At 40.5% G+C, this 27,400-nt stretch overlaps 1 protein-coding gene across 1 annotated transcript in view; it reads right to left on the reverse strand.

Annotated features, from left to right (window-relative positions):
- Window positions 1–27,400, reverse strand: part of SORCS3 (sortilin related VPS10 domain containing receptor 3) — a 566,209-nt gene that overhangs the window by 120,430 nt on the left and 418,379 nt on the right. The window contains exon 7 of the mRNA XM_012770778.2: window positions 21,047–21,165. Within this exon, the coding sequence (XP_012626232.1) occupies window positions 21,047–21,165 (119 nt within the window). The remainder of the gene's footprint in view (window positions 1–21,046; window positions 21,166–27,400) is intronic.

Below are 27,400 nucleotides of genomic sequence, written 5' to 3' on the forward strand. Positions count from 1 at the left end.
AGATGTGCCTATTCTACTGGTTGCGTGTGCACAGAAGTTTGCCAGTGAGGCTGTGTCTATGCACACAGTGAAGGGCCAGAGGCAATAAGGAGTGTGAGAAAACAGCAGAACATGGATGCACACAGCCATAGAACAGCTGTGTCTTCATGCACATGACATGAATGGCAGTGCATACAGCTGCTTGGAGAATCATTAATTTTATTGATATGTTCAAAATACTTAAAATACCCTGAAAGGTCAAGGCAAACAAAATCATTAATTTTCTAGAGAAGTAGGGATGCTTCTTTTGGATGTGGGATTTCTGGAAGGCTTGGAGATACATGTGGGCTGCTAGATAGGACATCAAGGTTGCAGCATCATGGGCTTTGCATGCATCATAAAGTGAGTTTCAGGACAGAAGAACATGGATTTAAACCATCTGTCATGCTGTTTCTCATGCAACACTCCCGCCTCCCCAAGAGAGCCATGGATATTTGTGAAACACCAACTGCTCCTTCCTGGAACTGCCCCATCCAGCCTCCTGTTCCATCCCTCCCCTGTCCCCTGCCAGTACCAGCATCACCACTCGGGGGCCAGGCTCCATGCTCACCACAGCATATGCATTGTCTGCTCTCCACACCATGACCCCAAGGGACAGGTACTTTGCAGCCCTGATTTACTGAGAAGTCGGCTAACATGCATAAGGCTCTCAGCTCCAAAGCAGCAAAGCCCAAATTTGAACTTGTGTCTCTAAACCCTGACTATGTCCACTACACCACACAGCCCTGAGTGAACCTGAAGTGTCACTCCAGAGCCTTTCTGAAAAATGGCTAATTTAGGGCAAGTTATCTGGAGGGATTCATCCTGACCCACATCACTAAAAGGCCCCAGCATCAATAAGTTTCACAGCGGCTTGCGACAAAAGCGCCCTGTTAATTAAGCCTTTTCCCAACCCCAGTTTCCCTGTTGGAATTCGTCTTCTCTTCTTCTGAGTCCCAGGCTTTTTGTGTGTGGCCCTTACCGGCTACTATCCTGAATTGTAGAGAAGTGGGTCCATCTTGGGTCTCTTGCTGAACTATAATATCTTCAAGGGTAGAAAATGTCCTGTTCATCCCTAATCCTATCTTAGTCCCCCACACTCAGGTCATAACAACTAATATCTACAAAGTACCCTAGGCTATCAGCTTCATTTGTATCCATTTGTATCCACTTGTATCCATTTCATTTGATATGAGCACACCCCTGCAAGTGAGGTCTAATTACATCCTCATTTGAGAATTGAGAGGCCCAAGGCTCACAGAGGCCACTTTAGGCCACCTTGTTACTAACAGGTGAGGCTCAAAGTCAACCTCAGAACATCTGACTTGTAACTTCAGGCCCTTTTCACTTTGATAGGCTTTCAAAATCTGAGTCAGAATCAGTAAAACACAAAGGGGAGATAATTGCATGAAATTTTACAAGTGGATAGTAATTTTACATCAAATATTCCTTTGAGTGGTTGACAACACCACAACATGGAAAATCAGGGGCTATCAGAGAGCTCACTTTCCTTAGGGAAACAGGGAAGCAAATTACAAGATGTTCTTCCCTACTCACTGCCGAATGCAAATATTAATTAAAAGTCTGGCCAAATTCAGATCATTCCTTGAACATTAATCATGTTTAAATATCTCGTTATGCTTTCTGGCCCCAATTTCACCATATGTTGCATTTATCAATCAGCAAGTACTTATTCAGCATTTGTGTGCCCAGGTTGTGTCAGGACCAGGGGGCTGTGACCTCATGCAGTTCCCCATGTCTTTGGGAAAGCAAGCCTAACATGTAAGCTGTGAATGACCATATCAGACCAGTGATGATGCCATGGTACCCTGAGCATAGTGAAGGCCGTGTGCTAGCGGTTTACTCACTCTATTCTCAGGTTCCTTCTACAATTACAATAAAATCTGTGCTGGGTACTGTGATGTCCACACTCATCCTATTTCCATTTTACAGACAAGGCAACTGAGACATCAGATAGTAAAGTCACACAGCCAGCAGAGGGCTGAGCCGGGATTTAAACCCATGTTTGTCTGACTCCAGAGACTGAAGTCATAGACACTTTCTTAGATCATCCTCCCAGTGTGACATGCATACACACATGAAAAGGCATGCATGCACACACACAGTGTAATATGTAACATATAATATGCAAACAGGTATGATTATACTCCCACTGCATTAGGAGGAAAGGGGGTTCTCAACACTAAGGGCCATTTTGTTCACTGAATGGGATGATGGATTTGAGGATGGTACATCAGAGAAACCAGGACCTGGGGGAACTGTTCTACATAATGAAGGGAGAGACAGAAGGAAAAGATGGTATAAAATAGAGATGGATTTTGAAGGAAGAAAAGATCACCGGCAATGCTGGAAGCATTGCAGGGCAGAAGAGCCAAGAAGGGAAGTCACTAGTTGGTGCTATCAGGTGGTACTCTGGGGGAATGGAAAGAAACAGTGGGTATATGTAGATCACATTAAATGCTTTTTTGCAGTATGTTGCGTAACATAAACTCTCTGCTTCATCTCTATTTGGCAGCTTTAAAAAAAAGTCTATATTGCATCCTTCAAAAATCTTATTATAATTTTACTTTTTTGTTTGTTTATCTTGGTAGAGGTGGTTCATATCAGAAATGAAGTTTTGCTTCAAGAAAATGTCTGAGAGAGCTGGGTGTCGTGGCGTGTGCCAGTAGTCCCAGATACTCTGGAGGCTGAGGCAGGAAGATCCCTTGAGCCCAGGAAGTGGAGGCTGAAGTGAGCTATGATTGCTCCTGTGAATAGCCACTGCACTGCAGCCTGGGAAATACACAGAGACCCCCCATTTCAAAAAAAATTTTTTTCTTTAATTAAAAAAAAAAAGAAAAGGAGAAAATACTCAAGAGTTATAGCTAGGTTATCAGGAATTTGATCTTTGTGTATCTATTAAGTTACTTACTTAGTTCTCTCTCATGGAAATTAACAAGGACCCTGGGAACAAAACCTAGACATAGATTCCAATCTCTCCCTGCCATCCCCCCATTAGCTACGATGTATCTTTAGGAAAAGCATTTAAGTGTTTCTGGACTTCAGTTTCATCTTAAAACAGCCACACTCACAAAATGAAGCTCAAGATGAGGCTGATGCAAATCAGGGACTCAAAAGTGTCACATCCTCTGTGTTCCATACCCCTTCACGTCCTGGGTCTCAGTTTCCTAAGCATGAAGATCTTCTGCAACTGCAATACCACTGTCAGTTTCTTCTGTGTCATTCAATTATTGAACAAATATGTTTTAAGCACCTAATCTGTGTGAAAGCTGTGTGTGCTAACTTACTGTCCTGTACTTAGTTTCTGCCCCAATTTGCCTCAGGCAAATAAGAAAATATAGGTTGCGGGGAATCTTTCTTACTAAGGAAGAGAACCATGTAGTGGTAGAGAAAGAAGTCTCTGATATCAAACTACCTACACCAAAATCTCCACTCCACTGTTGACTGGTTATGTGACCTTAGGAAAATGGCTCAACCTCTCTGAGCTTCTTCTTTGAAAGAGAGGTTAGATGAGCACTTACCCCATAGGGTATGAGAACAGTTAGATTCATCAATACATAAGCCTGGCTCATGTAGCCACTCAATTAGTGTGAGCTGTTACTATTATATGTAATCAATTCTCCAAGTACAGATTATTCAATAATAAAAAGAATTTGGCCAGGAAGTAAAAACCATGGAAGAAGGCTAATGACAAACTTTAAAATAACTATAGTGAGAACCATAGTGTTTCTTATATGGAATAGTTATGTTCAATCAATTTCACAAAGAATTGTCTCAGATATTTCAGAGGAAGTAAGCAAGCCACCCCTTCCATCCCTTCCCTCCCCACCACACACAGAACACCTAAGCTGCAATTACACAGCACAATAAAATAATAAACACAGTCATATTAAGAGCACTTTGATTACTTCTCCACTCTGCGATCTGGAAGCAATCGCTACCTAGGGCAGGCAGTAAAACTACAAGCGTCTATAATCCTGGAGAACCGGACAGAAGGCCTTGGGTACGGCAGCCTTTCCTTTCTAATTGCCTTCCGTGGAATTACCACTGTACATTATTATAAGGCGTGTGTCTCTTCCAAAAACATTTTTCACAGAAGAAAATGGAAGCAATCTTGCCTGGCCTTGAGAGGTTGCAAAGCTTGAGGGAGAGTTGGGAAGAGGCTAATTTCATGTTCCCATCAGACACAAGATGGATTAGAAGAAAACAAGGGAGGAGGAGGAGACAACGGAGATGAAAGAATCAGACAACTTTAAAACCCAAGACGAGCAGAGAGGGAACAGCCCATCCTTTCAAGTTTTATTTTTTGGTAACAGATGTTTTGCTTACAGTTCCAAATCTAATAGCAGTTGGTGTAGTAAAGCTGGAGTAGTCAAAGAAGGAAAGACAAAGCTAAAAAGGAAGGAAGGGAGTCAGGTCGGCAAACAAGAACCTCACACCAGCAGCTCCCTCCTTCCCTGCTTCCCCACACTAGGTTCTGCTGCTGGGGACGGGGCTGTACCCTGCCGCCTCGCCCTCCCGGCAGTTCTCCCTGCTTACACTAGCCCCTGTCTACAAGCAGTCCTCACCAGGAAAGCAGGGGTAATCGGGCCCATCCTTTAAACATCTTCATTCTATTACTTTCATAATCAGCTTCTAATGTTCTGTTCGATAGACGAGGGGCCGACCAGACAGCTGCTAGGGCTGCGGAGCTATTCTCTGTGCCATTGATCGCAATGACAAAAATCAATCCTGGCTAAGGAGAAAGAAGTTAAAAATAAATTGCAGGGATTGATTTTTGTTCAGACCTCCTGACTCCCAGTTTAGGATGGGGAAAGGAAGAGGATCCACCAGTCATGCGATCACTTTGTAGGCCCCAGTTGTAAAAGCAAGATCGCGGGATATTTCACCCACACGCATGCCTAACTTTCTGTCAATTTATGTTTTTATATTATTTTATTTTTGCTTCATGATGACTATCAGAGATGAGAATCCATCTAAACTGTAAGCTCCCAGGAGAAGAGGACGGTGTTTATCTTGTTCACTACAAAATTTCCAAAGTGGGGCCCCACACTTTGTGGATAGTAGTAACTCCAGGAATATTTGTTGAGGGACTGACTGAATAAGTGAAGAAATGAAGTGCCCTCCCTCTTATTATTGTCTATCATATGTATGTTTATTTCTTCATAGATTTATCACAGCATCTATTTATTATTCTTATTTATCACTTTGCTGGTGAATTTTCTCTTTCCTCTACTAGACTATAAATACTCCTATGGCAGGATGTGTGTTTCTTTCTTATTTACATATTTATTTCTTATATCCAGCATGATCTCCAAAGATCATAACTTTCTTATTTACTATTTTAATTTTTATTTTGTATTATTGCACTATCCCGATATTATGTTCTAAGCAGATAGTCATGGATTGAAGGAGGGAAGGAAAGATTCAGCAACTCTCTTAGCCACATCAAAAATGGATTTTTTTGATTCTGACATTGCAGAAAAGAGTTGAGAATATACTTCTGAATAATAGTCCCTTTCCTATATCTGAGTAAATGGCGTGGCCTACAGATGGAGCAGAATTGTGGAATTCCAGGGTTAGAAGGCAACTCCTGGAGTCATCTAGTCCAGTGGTCCCCAACCTTTTTGGCACCAAGGACCGTTTTCATAAAAGATAATTTTTCCACAGATGAGGGAGAGCCGGGGGGCAGGGGATGGTTTGGGGATGATTCAAGTACATTACATTTATTGTGCACATTATTTCTGTTATTCTTATATTGTCATATGTAATGAAATAATTATACAACTCACCATAGGCTGGGGACCCCTGATCCAGTCCACTGCTTCCCAAACTGGGTTTTGTGGAGCTCTAGGTTCTGCAGAGATGCCTTGGAGGTGTCCCCGAAGGGATGGAGAAGAGGTTGAGGGTGGTGGTGAAGCTCATGCAGCTCCTTCCCCTGTTTAAACTAGATCTGTTCTAACTGTATCTGTTTTATGTATTGGAATTTGTTCAACAATTTTGTCTGAAAAGCAGTTCCCCAAGAACAACAACAACAAATTTGAAAATCCTTCTTTAAAGCAATCCTTTCATTTTGCCATAAGGAAACTGAGCTCCAGGAAGGACAGGTGATGGCCCCAGATCACAGAGTGAATTAATGGGGAGCCGGACTCAATCCCAGGAATGCTAACCCCCCACCTGCCCATCCCTTCCCACTGCACACTGTCTTCTGCCCTTGAAGGGTCTCTTCTCCTTGGAGCATTGACTGGTCCTAAAGTTGGACTCCGCAAATAAATTCTCTGCTTTGAGAACCAGCTTGAGCCCTGCCTTCTCCAGGAAATTATACCTGATCACGTCACGCCTTATGGATCTGCCTCACTCCAGGGAGCACTCTGTCCTTTGAGCCCAGCACTTTTGCAAAGGCTTTTGAGCACTGTTCAGGGGAGAGGTCAGACTATGCAGTTCCATCTCCTCACCAAGCCTGAAGGCAAAATGAGGACACCCCCTCTGTCAGTCGCACAGCCATCACATGCCCTTCATTTAGAACAGTATGGGGAGTGTGTTAAGTGCTCAATAAATGATTGTTAAATGAATGGATGAGTGAATGGGTGAGTGAATCAATGAATGAATCAATCAATACTTCTGTCTCAGAGAGAACCTATCACAGCTCTGGGTATATAACTGGTTCTCAATCAAATCAAATTGATTGATTAACCTCTGGCTCTGCCACTCTGAAACTCTAAGAAGCCCTTCTCCTGGCTGACCATGAGAGGGTGCAGAACCAGATTCTTAAAAGCTGCTCACAGAAATCCAAAATGTTTATTTACTCCATTAGCTAGTTATACAGTTAAAGGCAGAGCAATTAAAAATTTTAAAAGCTGAAACTCTGAAATTAGTAGATATATACTCTAGTTAGAATGGTAATGGGAAGAGAACTGGACTTAATAGTCTACATCTCTGCCTGTGGCCCAACTGCTTTCATTATCAGCACTGTTGTTTTTGTAGCAGTATAATTATCTTTAATAGGAGAAGGCCCCAGAAAAGGGATTAGCTTAGCAGAGGGGCCGTGGACAACTTGCTAGCACTTGGGGAAGCAGGAGGATAAGGAGACTCAGCTAGGTCATGACTCAACAGCTCCTCCGAGCCCTGGAATGGGACGCAAGAGAAGCCTCTCCCCTGATCCGAAACACACCATGGAAATTGGAAAATGCGTGGCAAGAGGTGCAAGGCGAGGAGGGAAGGGCCGGAGGAGAGCAGAGCTGTGGACGGTAATGATTCACCACGCTGCCATCCGGTCCCCAGGTGGCTTCCCGGATGAGTGTTTGAGTAAATCCTGTAAGTGTATCTGAGGGACAGCTCTCAGAGCTGTGGGCATGATTACATTGTACCAAATCCCATTAAGTCTTTCTTTGGGAAATGACGCAGAAAGTTTCTGATATGAAACAAAATTGAAACGGGTCCTAACAAAGTCCACTGAACAGGGAGTGGAGCAAGGCTTTCCTACCCCTAGTTTCCACCAAGACCAGGCCAACATCTGCCTATTTCTCTTTTACGGCCATCCAGCAAAGTTTCTCGGAACACCAGCTATTTGGTGCTAGTGGGAATAAAATGACATGAGAAATAGATCATCATCCTGTTTTGCCACCTTTTACAAACCCAGATAGCTCTGAGGTCATATCCTATATCCTGCTATTTCCTGAGCTACAACACATAGGTTGATTCTCTAAATTTCACTAAAACTTGGTTTCCTCTGTGGAAAAAATAAAGATCATAATGTCTGTCACATTGAGATCCCATGAAGATTAAAGATATTTTCATTTTTAATTTAATTTTATTTATTGTTTGAGACATAAGTCTCACTCTGTTGCCCAGGCTAGAGTGCCGTGGCATCAGCCTAGCTCATAGCAACCTCAAACTTCTGGGCTTAAGGGATCCTCTTGCCTCAGCCTTAGTCTCCCGAGTAGCTGAGAATACAGGTGTGCACCACCACACCTGGCTAATTCTTTTCTATTTTTAGTTGCTTGGCTAATTTTTTTTTCCATTTTTAGTAGAGACGGGGTCCCGCTCTTGCTCAGGTTGGTCTTGAACTCCTGACCTCAAGCAATGCTCCTGTCTCAGTCTCCCAGTGTGCTAGGATTATAGGCGTGAGCCACTGTGTCCGGCCAGAAAGTTTTAATAAATAAAATATACACACACCAGATTTAAATTTGGAACTACATAAATATGAGGCCTTTTCTCAGCTTGCTGATTGGTGGGTAACATTGGTGGTGAAGCTAGGTGGGAAGAACATTCTGAAAGATCACTGCAGTTTGCAGATCTCCAAATAGTGAAAGAGATCAAGAGTATATAGCTGATCTCAGTCCTTTGAGCTGAAGATAGAAACTCTTGTAGTCCCTTGGACTACATCTGCCTTCCTGAGCAGAACTCACAGGCTGCTGGGTGATCAAACACCAAGAGTGCAGCCCTTCCTGTAAAATGCATCGCACAAAATACATACATACAACCACCCTTCCTCCTCACATGTGTGGAGACTCTGCCAACAAAGCGGCTTTCCTACCAACCCACAGTAACACAGCCTTCCATGCAGCTATTACCGATTACACAGAGGTGATACACAAAATGAACAATTTAATACCCCTAAGCTAGACATATCCCATTCCTGTACTACTAGAAAGGCAAATGATTACTTTATAATACGTGGAAAATTACAGAACCATTCTCTGAGATTAAAGGAAAGCATTCCTTGCTACATTGGCCTAGTAAGCAACAGGTATGGTAATCTCCACGGAGCCTCATTAGATGTCCTGGGAAGAAACATATCTTAGTAATCGATTAGGGACATGCACAGTAAAGCTCTGAATGGGGCGAGGAGATTGCCATGCCTAAAGGATGGATGGGCATCCTATACATAATAAAGACCCCTCCCTTAAGCCTCCCTGTCTGTGCATTAAGCTGAGAGGAGCAAGGGGCACCAGGGCACCTTTAGCATTTGGATGGTCACTGACGCTCTAAGTGGATGGGATGGGATCACTCAGAGAGAGGGTAGGAGGTGAACAGAGAAATGGCATCTAGAAGGCTCACTAAGAAAACCCCATAGTTAAAGGGTGGGCAGAGGAAGAAGCTCCCGTGTAGAAGAAAGTAAGACAATACCGGATGGTGCATTATGGAGGAAGCAACGGGAGGAGAGTGCTTCAACAAAGAAGGAGCAGTCAAGAGATTCAAATGCCACAGACAGGTCAGCTAAGTTAATTACGGAGAGACGTAGTCTAGATATAATTCGAAGATATCTTTGATGAACTTGGCAAAAGCAATTTCAGTGGAGTGGCAGAGGCAGACGTCAGTCTCAAGTGGGTTACAGAGGGAAGGAAATGAGTAAAGGGGATTGTGAGTACAAACAGTGCTCAAGAAATGTGGCTGTGAATGAAAGATGGGACATTTATAGAGAAGAGAGACGGGCTCAAAAATTTTTGTTTTGTTATTTAAGGATAATAGATATTTAAAAAAAAAACATTTAAATATTGATGGAAAGTCTAAAATAGGGATGGATAAACTAAAGCCATAGGGGAAGGGAGGATGATTAATAGTTCTAGGTCCCTAGGAAGATAGAAGATATGGGATTGGGTGCTTGGGTTGAAGAATCCCATTTATTTGAGGATGAGAATGATGGCTTCTACTTTATTTACATTGTTCTCTCTACCTACCTGTAATGCTGGATACACAGCAGGGACTCAACAAATATTTGAGATTCTTACAAGGTTTCCTTGAGTTGAGTCCCCTCCAAAAGTAGAGCCTGAAACAAGGGCTTCTATGTAGGTAGTATTTTGTTTTGTTTTTGGAGGGATGATCTGTGAACAGGAGTGGTGGAGCTGGGGTATACAAAACAAGGGGAAAGCCATCCCAGGGTGCATTTCCAAACTGGTTGTCATTGTAAGCAAGTAGAGCTCGATCCAATGGGAGAATCTATGAAAATGTTGATGAATGAGGCTCAGAATTGTCCACCTGACACACGAACAGGAGAGTACTTTATCCATTAGTTCCTGACACCTATTGAGCAAGTTGTCCTGGAGGGACTTGATGCCTTCAAGGCTTGTATCTGCACAGGAATAACTAATGGGTCTGTTACAAGCACATAATTTGGGGGAAATCAGCCCTGGAACGAAAAGCAAGAGATCCACGGGGCAGTTGAGGCCAGGTGACAGCAGGCGGCCTCCATGCACAGCTAGTTGCTAAGGCAAGCGTGAGCCAGGAGCATGTGAGATGTTCGACTCAAAGGTCAACTAAATATCATTACTTCCCAATCAGATCACTAATTTGTGTTTATTCATGGAAGTATTTCAAATACTAACAGCAACGTTTACATCAAGCCACTACGAAATGATTACATGTATACCAGACACATCCCAGCTATTTAAAGAGACTCCATTTGTGCTGGCTGTTGAAAACACTTTTACTTAAGACTCTGAAAGTGCTTCAAGAATATTCACCTGAAGATGTCTTTATTGAATTTCTTTTGAAGATTGTCTCTGTAACTCTTTAATTTTCCTTTAAACTCCTGTGTCGTAAATGTGTCCCTAATGATGAAATTGCTATTTATTTAACATTCACAATCTCTCCCATTAAGACCAAATTAACATCATTTAAAATATCACCAAATAGCTTTTCTTTGAATAATTACACTCTATTAATTTCTGCCTCAGGGCTTTTTTCTTTCAGAAAGATAATAATCTATTAGGGATTCAGTAGCAACACCATAGAGACTTTTTTCACCTCCCATGAAGATGCATAAAGCAGTATCTTATATGAAGTATCAAAATCCAGGTGAGCTAAGGGCCAAGATGCTACAAGTGTCCTGAAAGGGTAATTAAACTCCAGAGTATCTAAAGCCCCATACACATCAGTAGAAGTTGTTTTTTTTTGATAACCAGCACTATGGAAGCTACGTGGGAAGGTTTTATCATGCACATATGTCTATACATGAGTTAAATGCATGAATAATTAAAAAATGAATTTAGAGAAAAGATTTAGCAATCTTTTATGTGATGGGCTTATAAAAATCCTTTAAAGAGGATGTGCATACACAAAATAGCGAGGCTGACTTTCGCATGTGGATTAGTCTCTGGATTCTTGCATTTTGCAGGGCTTTGTAGTTTTCAAAGCATTTCAAAGCCATTATTATCTCCCTTGATCCTCACAACAACCTTCCAATTTAGAAAGGGCAAGTAGCATGATTCCATTCTACAGAGATGAGGAAATTAGTGCTCTGGGAGTATAAGTGATTTGCCTAGTGTTTCCTGGCTGGTAGGTGACAGATTCCTGATTGAAACCCATGTCTTTAAATTCAGAATTTTTCCCCACATCAGGCCACTAGCTACTTGAATCATAAACTTCCCGAGAATAGGGGCAACATCTTCTACACCTGCCATGCTTCTGCGCACCTGCAGTACTTCTCGGGGGCTCAACAAATACTGTTAATTGGCTACTAATAGTTGTTGTTAGTCCTTTTGGAACACCTCCCAACACTTTATAACAGTACTATTTTTCTATGTTTATATACAGAACACTTAAAAAACTAACAGCAATTTGTATGCAAGCTACCAAGTGGCTTCACCATGGTGCTGGAATCATCCTAGAAACACTCTGATACCTGCTATTGCTCCACCCTCAGAATTCCTTATTGGAGAGGAGGCTTCCCTCTTGACTACACCTACAGAACATTACTAGGTGTTGAAAACAGCACTCGGTTTGCATTATCAATTAATGCATTAATGCCCAGTTTGCATCTTTACAAAAGTTCAGGGAGTGACTAGCTGTTCTGGGTTTCTATGAGTGGTTGTGGAAGCTACAGCCTCAGGGAGCAACACTATCCCCATGGCTTGAATCTGTACAAACCCTCCCAGGCTCAGGAGGACTGGTGTGCTTTTAAGATTACTGCCCTTTCCCTGTGCTTAGCTCATAAAAACCATTTCTTTCTCCTGAGTGTTCAAGTTGCTTTGCATCATCTCCCAGGGCAACATAAGGCTCACTTAAAACAGTGAGGGAAAACTTTTGTTCTGTGCTGAGGCAACGAAGATGTCAGGGAGCTTGTGGAGAAAGATTTGGCAGGGGCAGGATGGCCTTCCTCCTTCAAATGCTCTGCTCTCTTTCCCCTTCTAGAGTACTGTATTTGTATCTTACTTATGGATAAGTACTTTTCTCTTGTGTCGTAGATCCTGGAAATATATCAGTATCGTGTCCTTTCTTATGAATACGAATGCCTGCACAGTGGAAGTTTACCACATGAGTGAATGAAGCCTTATCACACTGGAGGCCACCCCCTGGGCCGTGAAGAGAGGACAGGGAAGGTTTCTACAATCCACTGCAGACACACACAGATCTCTGGCCGTGACTTACGAAGGTGCTATTCTCGTTTCTTACTCACACTCCCTAGCAACCAGGGTATGAATCGCATTACTGAAGGAATTGTACTGTGACTACTGCTGAACTACCTCTTTCCCAAGATAATCACCAGAAAAGCTACTCCATAAGGAGAAAAGACAGGATTTTCCACCATCTTGGCTCAGAACACAGAAACCAACTTATCGCTCTCCCCTGCCCCTACAGAGGAAAGCCGATTTCTCTTTCATCCATGTGGAATGGAGGCATTTCAGTCAGACACTTCCCCATTTAAACAAGGGCTCTTCTGGGAAGGATTAGCTTCTTTTGATTTCACTACAAAACCTCAGGTCTCCTGCACAGAAAAAGCACTGACAGATTAACAAATTTCACAGTTTTCTGTGAATCTCCAGCTCAGCCTGCCCGAGAGTGGGAGATCAAACACTAGGTTCCCCCCCACACGCAAAAAAACCATCATGATGGTCACCTTTACCTCTTAGTTAATAGGAAAATAAAAGGTGAGGTAGAACCTCTTAGTGGTCTCTCAAAATCGTAGAGGCCGTGTGAGTAGTTTATGGACCTTTCTACCACACACAAGTCATGGGATTGAAAATAATATGTCCAACAAAAGGAAATTATGATCGGACGTAGGGAGCTTTCTTTTAGAGGAGCAGATGGGACTGAGTGAAATTTTTATGCGAAATTAATATGATAGGAAGAAGTTTAATTAATTAATTTAGTTAATGAATATCACTATGAAGTGGTTCAGTTGCACAAACATGAAAAAGCCTCATCTTTGACACATGGAGTCAGAGGGGCTACAAAAAGTCAGTGCTTTTCAAATATTTCTTAGCAACAGGATCCTTTTGTCAAATGAAGCAGTATTGAGAAACCCGATCTACACAGCAGAGGAAAGCAGAGTTGCTCTGTTTAAGGTGGCACCAAGCAGCCTGGACAGCCACCGTCCCAGACATCCTTCGCCATGTTTGGGAAGCTCCTGAGACAAGTTTCCCGAGACCCAAAGTAAAACTGCCAAAAATGTCATTTGACATAAAAAGATGGGAAAGCATGAAAGGATGAACAGGTCTCCTTTTGTGTGAGGTGTTTTTGTTTTGTTTTGTTTTTTTCCTCTCAGAGATGTGCGTCTTTATTAGCACTAAAACCAAGTGTGCGATATCAATACCTGAAAAAGCTAGAAAATTTAAATGGCTAAATCCCTTAAAGTTGTGAAAAACCAAACCCACCAAAGCCCCTTGAACCCATCCTGCTGTTGTTTAACTGCTCAAATGTAGGCATGAAAAAAAAAAATCTGTCTCTACAAGGCTCTTTTTTAAAAGGCAAACCACTGAGGACCACGGAGCCTCCTTCAGGGAAATTTGCCCTAGAGACCCAACTGGAGCTGGACTCAAGGCTCACCGTCCTACAGCTTCTTCTCCTGAGACCATCCCTTGGTAGACTGGTAGGCAGGACAAGTGGAAGACCACTTCCTTTGATGCCCTGATATTGTGCTCAGATATAACCTGTGGGCTTAAACCCTGGAGGAGAAGCTACTCTGTTGGTCTATGGGTCTTCTGCTTTGACAAAGCCTTTGGAGTCAGCTTTATTTCAATGAACAGAGTGGGAAAAACTTGCCCTTTCCTTGCCTTAAGGGCAGATATTATTCACCAAAGTACAAATCTTATCTTCCCCATAAAGCCTACTCTGACCCCCATTGCAATTTTCAAAACTCATATCCTACCCCACCCCGCCTAAAAAAAGATAAAAAACTGATACTGGTTTCCAAAAATTACTCTAGATGGTTTCCAATATATTTTTTTAAAACCACACACATTAAAATAAGGTAAATAAATAAATAAAAGAAAGCGGCCAAGTAATCAAAAATGACCAATGGTGGAGGAACAAGGAGATAGAATAATAACAATACCATAAAGCTTAATGCAGGGCAGCTGCTAAAACTGACACAAAAATTAGTTCTGAGCTTTCTAGCAACTATCAAGAGAGGAACACAAAATTATCTAGATTTAATTAAAGGAAATAGAAAAGGTTCACTTCTCCAGGAAAATTTTCAAACTTCATTTCCTACCACTTCACTCCCTCCCACAACTATACCTGTCCTTCCATAAAGAGGTCCAGGTGCATTTTGTTCTCTCACTTCTTTAACTTTGCCCACGCACTTCCCTTGGCAGAATGCCTTTTTTCCTTCACTTACTTGACGTGTACTCACAGCCTCCTTTCGAGAAAGCTCATACTGACCCTCCTCCCAGGGCAGGGTGAAGAGCTCATTCTCCTCTCTCCAAGAGCAACATGTGCTTTCCACTAATACAGGTCTCATCATACTACATTATAATTGTTTAGTTGTCTGCATTTTCCACTGGGCTGAATGTATTTTAATATATTTAAATGAATGGATATAAAAAGGGCACTGGATAACATATTAGGTAATTCCTGAACAGCAGTTTTATGAAAACACAGAGACATTCTACATATGGTCATTTCTTATGCAGTGAGCAATTGCCAATTACCCTAAGTTGCCCTGTATTGTTAGCTGCAGAAACAAGGTTCCCTTGCTTGAAAAAGATAACTATACTCCTTGAGAATAAGGATGGTGCCTTATCTTCTCAGTTCAGTTCATTCCAACAAACATTTATTGAATACCAGTCATTACGCTAAGTGCAGTAGAAACAATGAAGAAAAAGACACAATCCTGTTCCTCTTAGAGTTTACAGATCTGGCTGCAAAGACATAATACAAATGGCCAGTCAGCACAAGAGCTTGGTCCCCTCCAGGCTGAGGATGTCAGGAAAGCCTTCCCATAGGAAGTGCTGCCAATCTTGAATTTTAAAGTATGAGTCTGTCTGGCAAAGGCACATTCCAAGCAGGAAAAAAAAATACAATAAAGGCATAGGAGGCAAGAAATGGCATAGTGTGTGCATGGAGATTAAACAGGTTTATGTTTGTTGAAGGGTAAAATAAAACAAAGAAGGTATATGGGAAGCTGTGGTGGGGAAGGAATTCACATGAGGCTGATGGGGTAGGTGGAATTCAGATCACAGAGGTCTTTGTAGGCAATATAAAGGAAATTGGATTTCACCCTATAGGTGATGAGCAGTCACTTAAAGATAAGAATATTGATTTTTATTTTAAATAAGTGACTTCAGAAGCAGTGTTGTGAATGCAATGGAGGGCTACTGATCTGGGAGAAGGAAATCAGCAAGCTATTGCAATATTTCAGAGAATACATGATGAGGTTACAAATGGTTTTTAATAGCCAAGTAATGATGGTGCTTCCCCCTTTTCTTCTCATAAACCACTCTGGAGCAGCAAAGAAAACAAGAAAGAGAAATGCAAACCCTATACTCATTGACAATCTAACCCTGAAACACAATACATATGTGGGAAGGAAGCCATATATATTGTGTACCAGGAGGTTCTGCCTTATGAGAAGAACCCACTCACAGAAAGCAATCTTGAGTTATATGGAACTTCACCAAGAACCAACAAGGATTCTTGTTAAGCTGAAATAGAGCTCTGATCTAACACCAAAATGAACCTCCTCAAACAGTTGATTCAGGAAGAGCTCATGGTATTAAAAATAAGCAATAGTTAAAAATATAAAGACAAGAAAACAGTACAAAAATGATAAAATAATACAGCAAAATAAAAGAGGGAAAGGGACAGGAAAAACAAACAGCAGACATAAAATGTGCTTCTATGGAGCAAATAAAAGTTCTGATTACATTGCTATGACTAAAATAACATGTATGATGAAGAGATTACCTCTATAAGAGAAGAGTTTAAAGTAGAAATACAAGAGCTCAGGGAAGGTATATTGAAGGTAAAATATAAGCTGGCAAAGCTCAGAAAGAAGTTAAACAAAAGCATCAAAGAAAGGCAAAAGGGAGCCTAGATACTGATAAATATTCATTCAAGGATGATGTAAGTAAGACTGTTACTATCTCATTTTGCTCAGGGAGTTAAATTGGATTGCAGGTGGAGAAAATGATGGCTCTCTTTTGTCTTTCCTGTCTACTATATACATCCTGGATATCATGGAGGAAGAGAGCCAAAACAATGAAATTGAAATTATATACATACACACACATACACACACACACACACACATACACACACATATATATATATATTTCAAGATATAAGTCACAGAAACTTTTGAGAAATTAAAAGTAAAGGAAAAATTAAATTTTAATATTTAATGAAAAGAAATTAGTATCCCAGGGAAAAGAACTGACATAGTATAGTCAACCATAAAGCATACATTAATAAGTAATTGTATTCAAATATAAAGAAAAAAGGACTTTAGGTATCCAAGTTAAAAAAGAACAACAACAAAGAAGACACCCAAAAGAGAAAAATCTGAGACTGGCCTGACATGGTACCATTCAGGAAGTTAAGAGAGTAAAGTTCTCATGGAGAGAATGATACACACATTTTATACCCTGAGAAATGATATTAAAGCATAAATAGAGATAAATATATTTTCAACATTCAAGAATTACCCTTCCTTAAAGACATTACTAAAGGACAAACTTCAGACAGCCAAGAGATAAATGGGAATATACAGGAAAAGGACTGCTGGGACAGTTGAATGCATCTGCCTGTAAAGCTGAGATCAAGACAAATGCAAGGATGCTGGTGTGGAGTGCACCTGCTCCAACACGGTTTGGTTAATGAAAACTGGCGTTGGAAAGTGGGGACAGGGCAGGAGGTCATTAATGCACACTATTTTCTCAGCTTTCCTCAGCAGTGCTTTCTAAAATATTTAAGCTTAACAAAATTATATTTAAAATAGTAAGGCAAACAGTAAGAAATAGTGTAATTATTCAAAATTGGGTGGTGGAAGAATTAGAGGGAGGGGAGAAAATAGAAACACATTTTATAAAAACATAAATAAAATGAAATGAAATTTCTATTTTATAAAAAATTTCTATTTTATAAAATGAAAAAAGAAATATACTGATTTTATAATTGCTCACAACAGGAAATCAATATGTATTGTCCAAAAATAAAAGATTCAGTTACGTTATAAAGTTATATTCATGAAGCTAAGCAGTTAGAACAAAAATGTAAATGTTCAAAATTATCAAAGAGTTACATAGGAAAACAAAGAAAACAGATCATGTAATGAGAGGTTTTTTTTTAACAAATAAACATATATTATCAGAACTAAGACATATCTATCAATGCAAATGGCCAAACTCGCCTGTGAAAAGAAAAGGACTCATTATATACTTAGTGGCCAACTGATTTGTATTTGTACCCGTACTATGCGTGGTTGTCTACCTGCAACCCACTGGCATTCTTTTACTTCATCTCAATCTTAGCTAATTGAGAGCCTCAAATCAAATAGCATGTGTTGATTTGATGACTAATGAAATCTAATGTCTTTCTCAGGTTTATTGTCCTTTTGCATTATTTGGGATATGTTCATCCACTGCTTCCCATCTAGTTAATGGGAACAAAGTCCTTAAAATGGCCCTCAAGGCCCTATGGGATCTAGCACCCTGTACCTTTCTGGCCTTATCTCTGATTTCCCTGGCTAGGTCTCATTCGCTGGCTCCTGCTCATCTCCCTGTACTCTAAATATTGGAGTGCCCTAAGGCCCAGTCTTTGGATTGTTTCTATTTTCTATATAGATTTACCTCCTTGGTGATTTCAATTGTGTAGTTTAAAAATACTATCAATATGCTGACAGCCTTCCAATTTATAAACTCAGCTGCAACCTCCCCACCTCCCCACTCCTGAACCCATCCTCAAATCTCTAACTGCCCACCCCACACGCCCATCTGGGGCTCGAGGGAGCCAGCGCCGGACACACCTGGCTCTATGTTCCCCTCTGCTGGGCTGTCTTCTGCCAACCTGTCCCTGGTTCAGTACTCAGTGAGGCCTCCCCAGGTCTTCCGAACTAAAATAGCAATACCTTTATATCTCCAACATTCACAGTCCCTGATTTACTTTTAACCATAGCATTGGTCATCATCTGATATATTTTGTAGATAGACAAACAGACAATAGTAAAGGTCAGATTGAAAGACAGAAGGCAAATATTCACATAACACTGTTTCCAGGCATTGTTTGGTGCTTTACAGATAGCATTAATAAATGTAATCCTCCCAGCAACCCATGAAGTGGGTACTACAATTATCATCTTTTTATAGAGGAGTCAAATGAAACACAGTTCAAGGTCACACAGCTAAGCGTAGAAAGTGACAGTCTGAAAAAAACGCTGGCTTCTGGGCTCTAAACTACATATTCTTAACCATTACACTTCATAGCTTTACATATCTATGTATATAGGGATGTATATATCATACACATATTTTTTTCCTGTCTCCCACTAGAATTAAGCACCATCAACAGAGAAACTTTGTTGTGTTCACTGTCTTAACCCCGGCACCTAGAACAGGGAACCTCATGTGTACTAGGCAATAAATTAAACTTTGAGAATAAGGGAACTTCATATATCTTTCAAACAAAATAAAAATTGATGCTGATTAAAAAAAAACAAAAAAAAAACTTCTGTTTGCTTCCAGCATAATAAAAAAAGAAATGTTTCAGGGTAATGTTTTTAAAACACTGGATATCTGCTTGCAGAGTTCTAGAAACTTTATGCAACATGAGGAAAAATTTTAAAAAATGAACATTTTTATTTCTAAGTCATATTTCCCAGAAAAAATTCTGTCATATTCATTGTTATCTACACCATCAGCATTAAGATAAAGGCAATCAGATTGATAAATTCATAAATCACCCCTGCACTTATACTTAAAAAAAAAAGAAACTTAAGTAGAGAGAAAGAGATAAAAGCATTACGTGGGGACCACAACAATGGCGATGGAATGGAAGGAAACACTGGAGAAATCACTATAAGTGATATTTGCAGAGACTGTGGGTTCATTTAATTTGGTGACACAGACTGACCTTCAGGTTTCTATCCTGAGTGACCTGTAGAGGGTTTTGCCACCAATTTTGTGAGGGTTGAGGGTGATGTGTTGATTATTTTACCTGTGGAACATCCATGTTGGGATGCTGAGATGGTTATTAGACACACAGGCCTGTAGTGCACGGTAGAGGGCTCAGCTCACTGACTCAAGAGTCATCAAAACAGGGAGGTGGTACTCAAAACCATGGCACTGCTTGAGGAGAGAGCCCTGGCTGCAAAGAGAAGCAAGCCAAGGGCAGAAAGCTGAGGAACACCAAGAGTAGTGACTAGCATTATATATTGTGCAGTACATGTGTTCAATAAATTCTGTGAATAGGAGAGAGTATCATTGACTTGCCAGGACTTAGAAGCACAGTCCTGAGATTCTGGCTTCTAATCAAGCTGAGAAACAGAGATTTTTGAAGCCACAGAGACTTCTTCACTCAAGACAATTTTTGCATGGCTAGTTACTTTTCCTGCATTTTACTAGACCTCAAAAATCTATGCAACTAAGCTGTAGAAAGAAGTAAAGCTACAGCCACAATCTATCAATACAACAAGTAATCACGGAACATCCCTGATTTGCAAGTATATCTTGTTAGGGCTGAGACTTAGAGGTAAAATGTGTGCATAAAATATTGTCCCTACTCTCAGAAAGTGTAAAATGCAATTTGAAAAGATGACGAATCAATTGAGATTTAATAAGTTCCTAATAGCTTGTATGACAGAGGAATGGTATAGACCACGGAGCTGCAGGGCTCAGAGGAGGGCGAGTGACACTGAGCTTGGAAGTTCATGGAAAGTCTTCTAGAGATGGGATTGATCTGGACTGAAAGACCAGGGGTCAAGAAGAGAAAGTTGTTCATGTGCATAGGTCTGAACAAACTCAAGGGGGTTTCAAAGTTCAATTTTCCTGTGGGAAGTAGTTCGCAAAACAAGTGAGAATGGAAGGATGGAGAGGCAGAAGTGGAGAAACCAAAGTCAGGGTCCAATGCCAAGTTTGAGTTGTCACACCCACACCCAGTCATTTGGTGGAGCATCACCTTTTCTTTCCCCACATTTTTGCTTTATCTGGGACCTCCTTCCAGTACATAGCAAAGGTCACAAAACTCAAGATCCAAAAGAAGACTTCCCTTGTCTACCTAAAAATGTGAATCCCACCTAGTTTTTCTTAAGAGTCAGTTCTGGAAGTAAAGGATTTGGGACGTGGACATTTGAGGAGGTAGTCAGCACTGGAAAGGAAGGGGAAAAATTAGTGAGTTCTAGATTTTTCCAGAAAGCAAATCCTATAGATGCTTAACTTATTGGGGATTTTCATTCCCACATTAGAGAACTCACTTTGGACAGAAATAGAATGTGGCTCTGATAAATTACTTAAAGTCAAATCTGATTAGAGATTTGACTTTAAGTAATCTCAGATGCCAGCCCGAGACCTAGTCATTTCGAGACAGCTGTGGTGTCACAATTGGCAATCCAACTGAAGGATTCAGTGGCTCACTAAAATCCCCTGCAAAGGATACTGATCCACATAACATTTTCATCTTTCAGTAGATGTCTGGGCTCTCCCCAGGGGACAGGGTCCCCAAAACAAAGAAGGAACAGCGTCTCAGCTGCACATCTTCACAAGCTTGGGAAAGCTGTCCTTATTTTCCAAATAGGCAGCCAATTTCACTTATGCATCCTCTTTCTACTTTTGGCTGCACTATCTGTACTCACCTGAATGAAGATATATTCGTCCTGGACAACCAGGGAACTGATGTCAATGGAGCGGGCAAAGGGCCCACTCCGCGTTGTCTCAGCACATTCCTGGATCCTGCAGGTGAGGTAGTGGGCATCTGAAACAGGAGGGCAGAGTGATGCTTAGACTCGAGGGGAAAGGGTAAGGGAGCTCCCAGCAGCACAAAAGGCTGTACTTCATGGTGGATCAATGAAGTCATTTATAACAACAGTGAGAGTTCATGTTTATGTCCACAAAATTTGTAATAATTATAAAAATGATAATATCTATTTTAAGCAAGGGAATGGGGAGGGAGTTAATTTCATATCATACTGGGAGAAAGAGTAAATTGGTATAGGTTTATGGAAGAACATATTTGAAATGTCTACCAGAAGTTTCAATGTGCATATCTTGTACCAGCTTTCTAGAAAAAGGCTCATATATTTTCACAAAGCAACAAGGGGAAAGATGTTCGTTGTGTCATTGTTCATAGCAGTGAAAAATTAGAAACAGGATAAATGTCCATGAATTAAAGAACATTTAAATAAACTAAGATACATACATATCAGAGTACTATGCTGTAATTAAAAGCACTAGGTAAATACATATGCAACATGGCAATTTCTCTAAGATGCACTGCTCCGCAACCTTTTAAACATTATTTAGCATCACGTAAAGTATGATCCAATTTATGTTTTGAAGAAAATTTATCTCTATAAATATATAGGTTTTTGCCATAGCTGCATAGAAAATAAGTTTTATTATATATATATATATATATATATATATATATATATATATATATATATAAAACATTTAGCTATGATCATTTTGGGGGAAAGAAATGGACTTAGGACATAACAGAATTGGAGTGAGGCTTTTGCTTTTTACATTATATACACTTTTATGATTTTACAACAAGAATGCATTCACTTATATAAAATTTATAAAACTTGAAAATTACTTGTAAAAATCTCCTAAAGATATCAACAGCTGAACCCTCTACCCTCTCCTCAAGCAACCTAAAATATTTATGGCAGCAGCCATAGCTCAATGGGACATCTTTGGCTCTAAAAGCCATTTTGATTATGTCTACAGGGTCCAAACCAAGTCCTTTTGGTTTTTGTCCCTTAAAAAAACTACAGGTGAGTCTCTGTATATATTTGCTTTAAAATATGGTTATTATTAATTCAATGGAATGTAAAAATAAATGGTCGAAATGGAAAGTAGGAATCACTTCAAAATTAAAAGTGAATACACATTTATCACCTAAAACTATATGTATTATTATATATATCTACCTATGCAATTATTACCTTGTATGTGTACACATGTGTGCAGAGGTGTCAGGCTACAGTGGAGGGGTAATAGGCACCAAAGATAAAGAAAAAAAGATTTAAAGAAGTAAAACTTTATAACAATTGAGTTTAAGATAAAGGTATTTTAAATTATTCCTGTTTCTCTTTAATTAATGGTTGGATGGATTTGATAAGTATTTCTTGTGCACATACTATATACTGGGTATCATTTGGGCATTAGCAATACAGAAAATAATGAGACAGAGATGGTTAATTCTAAAAGAATCTGCTGTCTAGGAAGGGGCTCATTCATATGTAGCTATTACACACATTCATTTATAAACCTGATGCTAATTTAACGAGGAGACATTTTGATGAGGAATGAATTCTTTTGTACTAATACACACTTACTTCTCGAATGTCCATATTCGAGTGATGTGCATTTGCTTTGATAACCATAATCCAAACATGTTTAATATTGAGTTCATCCTATCAGCAGCCTAATCATCTGCCCAGTAGCTAAAACCCTTAAACTTTTCTTTCTCCTGCAACCCATACAATCTGGTCAGTTCCTAAACCTTAAATCAGAAACAAATTCTGCCTCTGAAGTGTCTCCAGAGTCTACTCACTTCTCTTGATTGCCCATGCCACTTGCCTGGTAAACTTCCTTGTCATCTGTGTTCCTGTTGCATGCCTTTCACAGCTAGGGTTCACGTGGATGAGGGATTGGAACCTGGGCAGACCTGAGGCAAGGAGCCAGGGTCAGCTCTGAAGCCTAAACCTGAGCTAACACCTCCCTGTATCAAAGCCACCTGCAGTGCTGAGTGCCCTGGGACAGAGCCCAGATATCTTCCTATGACAAAACATCTAATACACTCAACTGCCTAAGGAGCCCGATAGGTCATGGATAAGAGCAAAATGAGCTGGGGTGAGATGAGAAAGGGTGGCTGGCCCAAGGTCTCCAGGTCAAGGATGGCAGAGGGGCAGTGGGGGCCACAGTCAAGGAGCCAACACTCACATCTTTGAAGGGGGAGCTGCTTCTCAGTTCAGTTCAGCATTTGCATGAAAAAATAAGACATTCTGAGTTTCTAAGTAGAGCCAAATGCCCCTATTTTTTTTAATGTAAAACTTTCTGATTTTTCAAAATCGACAGCTAATTTAAATTTAATACATGAACACTGTGAAGCCAAACGAAACAAGCTTCCGTTCCAAATGAGACCACAGAGCCACTCATTTCTTATCTCTGTTCTGTAATTTGACCACAACCTACCTTCCCAGGAAAGGAGCAGACCTTCTTACCCCCATTCCCTGACCCTGTAGCAAGCCCAGCTTGTCCGACATTCTTTAACTACAGCTTGCATGTCCCTTCCCTTCCTCTCTGTCTTTGTTCACAGATAAAGCCAAGAGTGGCCTGGTTTTCCACTGCTGGCTGAGAGGGAAGGGGAAGGAAGGCAGGAAGCCCAGGCTGTGCTTTGGAGCACGATGCCTGCCCACCAGGAATACTTTTGGACCCACATAGTCTTAGTAATTTGCTCTTCGAATAAAGCACCAAAACACAGTGAAAAGCTGCGGTAAATACATGTAAAGAAGCCACAGGTGTTGACATGCTTCCTTCTTACCTGCCTGTGTCGCAGAGAGCTCCCTGCCCTGGTAATCAAGGCGCACACGCGGTGAGGGGGGAGTCCTGCTTGTCCCCACACACTGGCTCATTCCCCTCGGCCACTTACTACTCACTCTCTCATTGGGGCACTTTGAAAAAAAGCATCAAGTGTATTCAAGGCCACCCAAACAAAATCAAAATCTACCTAAACCTTGGCCAGTGGCAGATGCTGTGCCAAACTCATTCTACTTGTTGGCTCTCTCCCTGCTTATCACTGCCCAGCATGGAATGAAAGGTCCAATTTAACAAGAAGGCAGCTCTAAAATGAGTTTTTGAAATCACTTGCAATTTAGGGGCCTTATAGTCTTCAGCTGGACTCATGTACTGGAAGTCTCAACACTTTTATTTTTTAAAACATAGAGATATGGTAAGTGTTATGGTCCCCCTGCCTGGTAAGAACCCCAAGTAGGGAGATAGGGAAACTAAATTATCAGGCAGCCAAGCAGAAGTGCCTGAGGGCCGTGGGGGAACTGTGGGTCTCAGGGGGGCAGGGGGCACCATTTGGGTCAAACCTCACATTTGCAGAAGGTCTCAGATTTGAACTTTGGACATTACTTCCAAATGAGGCTGGATACAGTTGTAGAGATTCTATGATGAAACTCACAAAGACATTTATCATAGAACTTAAAATCCCCAAATAGGCTTCTAACGATTGTGATGTTTTTATTTGTTTTTTAAGAACACCAGATGCCAGGTGAAATGGAAGTGGTCCAGACGACCTGAGCACACTGTGGTGTTTGAGAGCAAGGCCTCCAAAGCTGGAAAGTGCTGGGTTTGAATCCAGGACTTTCTATGTGTGGATTGGCCTTGTCCAAGGAGCAGCGCAGCTTTTCATCTGTGAGATGCAGACAATACAGTATGTGCTTCTGAGGAGTTTCATCAGGATTAAATAAGATTATGCAGGAAAAATGTGTAGCACGTTATAGATACATTTTAACAGATTAATAAATGTTAGCTATTTTTTTAATTATGGAGAGGGAAAGGGATTCAACTCTCGGCATCTCTCATACATTTAAATTATAATAGGTAATGTTCTGTTTTATTGTGGAGAATCAAGAGACCATGGTATCACAGGCCCCATAGCAAAGTCATATTGTGAATTTATATCACTGTTTACTTTCTCTAAGCACTACGGGTGTTCAGACAAGAAAAAAGTGTGTCTGAGATGGAAAAGCCAAGAAGGACTTCAAGGAGGAGGCAGCCCTTGAGTTTATCCTGGATAGGGAAATATGCTACATGAGAAAGAAATTCTTGAAAAAGGGAGTGAAAGCTGTATATGGACCTTATCATATGTAGGCAAAGCTCATGGAACACACTACCTAATTACATGTTAATGGATTGTCTTTGATCCTTATTCTTGAACTTCTATTTTCTATCCCCCCCCTTCAAAACATCCTCAAAAGAAAAACTAGAAGGACAATATGAAGATCTCATTTGGATATTCCTGTGGAAAAACCAGAGAGTTATTTCCTAAATGGCTAATCCTCACAATTAACATATTTCTAAATGTTAAATGTCTTCCTGATGTATTTCTCATTGCTCCACTTAAAAAAACTAAAAGTCAAAGCCTTGTTCCCTCCATCATGAATAGAGGATTCTGCCTGGAAACTTTGGAATATCTGGCCCTATTTAAAACTAGCTCTGTTGCTGGCAGGACCTTTGGGAATGGTGGGAAACATCTCCTAGATGGAGCCAGTCCCTATGCTTTCTCACCTACGGAGGCTGGACTAAGGATCTCCTACAGTGAGTACGGCAGTCTCACATACACTGATTAATTCATTTTTTATTGGATCAAGGTATATGGAGAAGCTACAGAGATAAGACACTCCCTGGGGTTCTAGGAAGCAGAGAACGTAAGATAGGTTCTTAACCTCAGAGGGATCCAAGTCCAATGACAGAGACAGGACATTCACAAATGAATGTGCCTTCAGATCCACAAGGAGTAGAGGATGCTTAGAGAATGGGGGGATGTGGACAGAGAGACTGAAACAACCTGGCACCCTTAGCCTTCTTTTCTTTCTAAGGGGCTGCATTTCGGCCAGGAGTTTGTAGGGCTCATGGTGGCAGCCTCTGACTTCTCCCCTCAGCAAGACAAGTGTCTCATCTACATGAACAGATTTCAATAAAGTCCAGTTGGGTTCTGCCAAAACTTTCCAAAAGGGTCACCTCTTTCCCAGCAGGAATAAAATCTTACAGACCTTTTTCTCTCCTCAGGCTGACTTTATAAAGCCTCAGTAAATACTAGTTAAACTGAACTGAATTACATTAAAAGCCTCCACATTTTTTTGTTATGTTTAATTATATGGTGACTTGTGATTGTATTTTCCCTTTGCCTCTTGCCACCTCAGACAAAAAGACTTTCTTTAATTCACTCAACTCCTATCCCTTTGAGTAATATACCTATTGTGAGAAATTGAAAAAGTGAATTAAAATTGTGAACAAAAAAGCAAATTCAGCGCTTCAGATCTTCCCTTACAGGAATACCTAGGAGCTGTTTGTTTTAAATAAAATTAACTCTCAAATGAAAATAAGTAAAAACAAGCCAATTAAAGGTAACTCTGAAAAGTTATTCAGCTTCCATACGCATCCTTTTTCTTGACTGGGGAGTGCAGCTAACGTATTTGAAGACATAGTACAACACAAAAAAAGTGATATTGCTACAGATGCCTGATGCAGCAATTGAAACATAATAGGTACTAAAAACAAAAAAATCAACAAACAAAAAAAGGTAGCTGGATCAAGTGGTAGATCTACTTGTAGCTCTTTGAGGTATCTCCATATTGCTTTCCACAGAGGTTGTACTAGTTTGCAGTCCCACCAGCAGTGTAAGAGTGTTCCTATCTCTCTGTGTCCACACCAACATTTATTGTTTTGGGACTTTTTTATACAGATCATTCTCACTGGAGATAAGTGATATCTCATGTGGTTTTGATTCGCATTTCCCTGATGATTAGAGATGTTGAGCATTTTTTCATATGTTTGTTGGCCATTAGTCTGTCTTCTTTTGAAAAGTTTCTATTCATGTCTTTTGCCCACATTTTTATAGGGTTGTTTGATTTTTTCTTGCTGATTTTCCTGAGTTCTATATAGATTCTAGTTATCATCCTTTTATTGGATGTGTAATATGTGAATATTTTCTCCCATTCTGTAGGTTGTCTATTTGCTCTTGTGAGAGTTTCCTTGGCTATGCAGAAACTACCTAGGAACAAGACATTCTATAAAAAAGACACCTGCACTAGAATGTTTATAGCAGCACAATTCACAATTGCAAAGATGTGGAAACATCCCAAGTGCTCATCAATACATGATTAGATTAATAAAATGTGGTACATGTATACCATGGATTTCTCAGCCACAGAAAACAATGGTGATCTAGCACCTCGTGTATTATCCTG

The sequence above is a fragment of the Microcebus murinus genome, chromosome 14 (genome assembly GCF_040939455.1).
Source record: "Microcebus murinus isolate Inina chromosome 14, M.murinus_Inina_mat1.0, whole genome shotgun sequence".
Lineage (NCBI taxonomy): Eukaryota > Metazoa > Chordata > Mammalia > Primates > Cheirogaleidae > Microcebus > Microcebus murinus.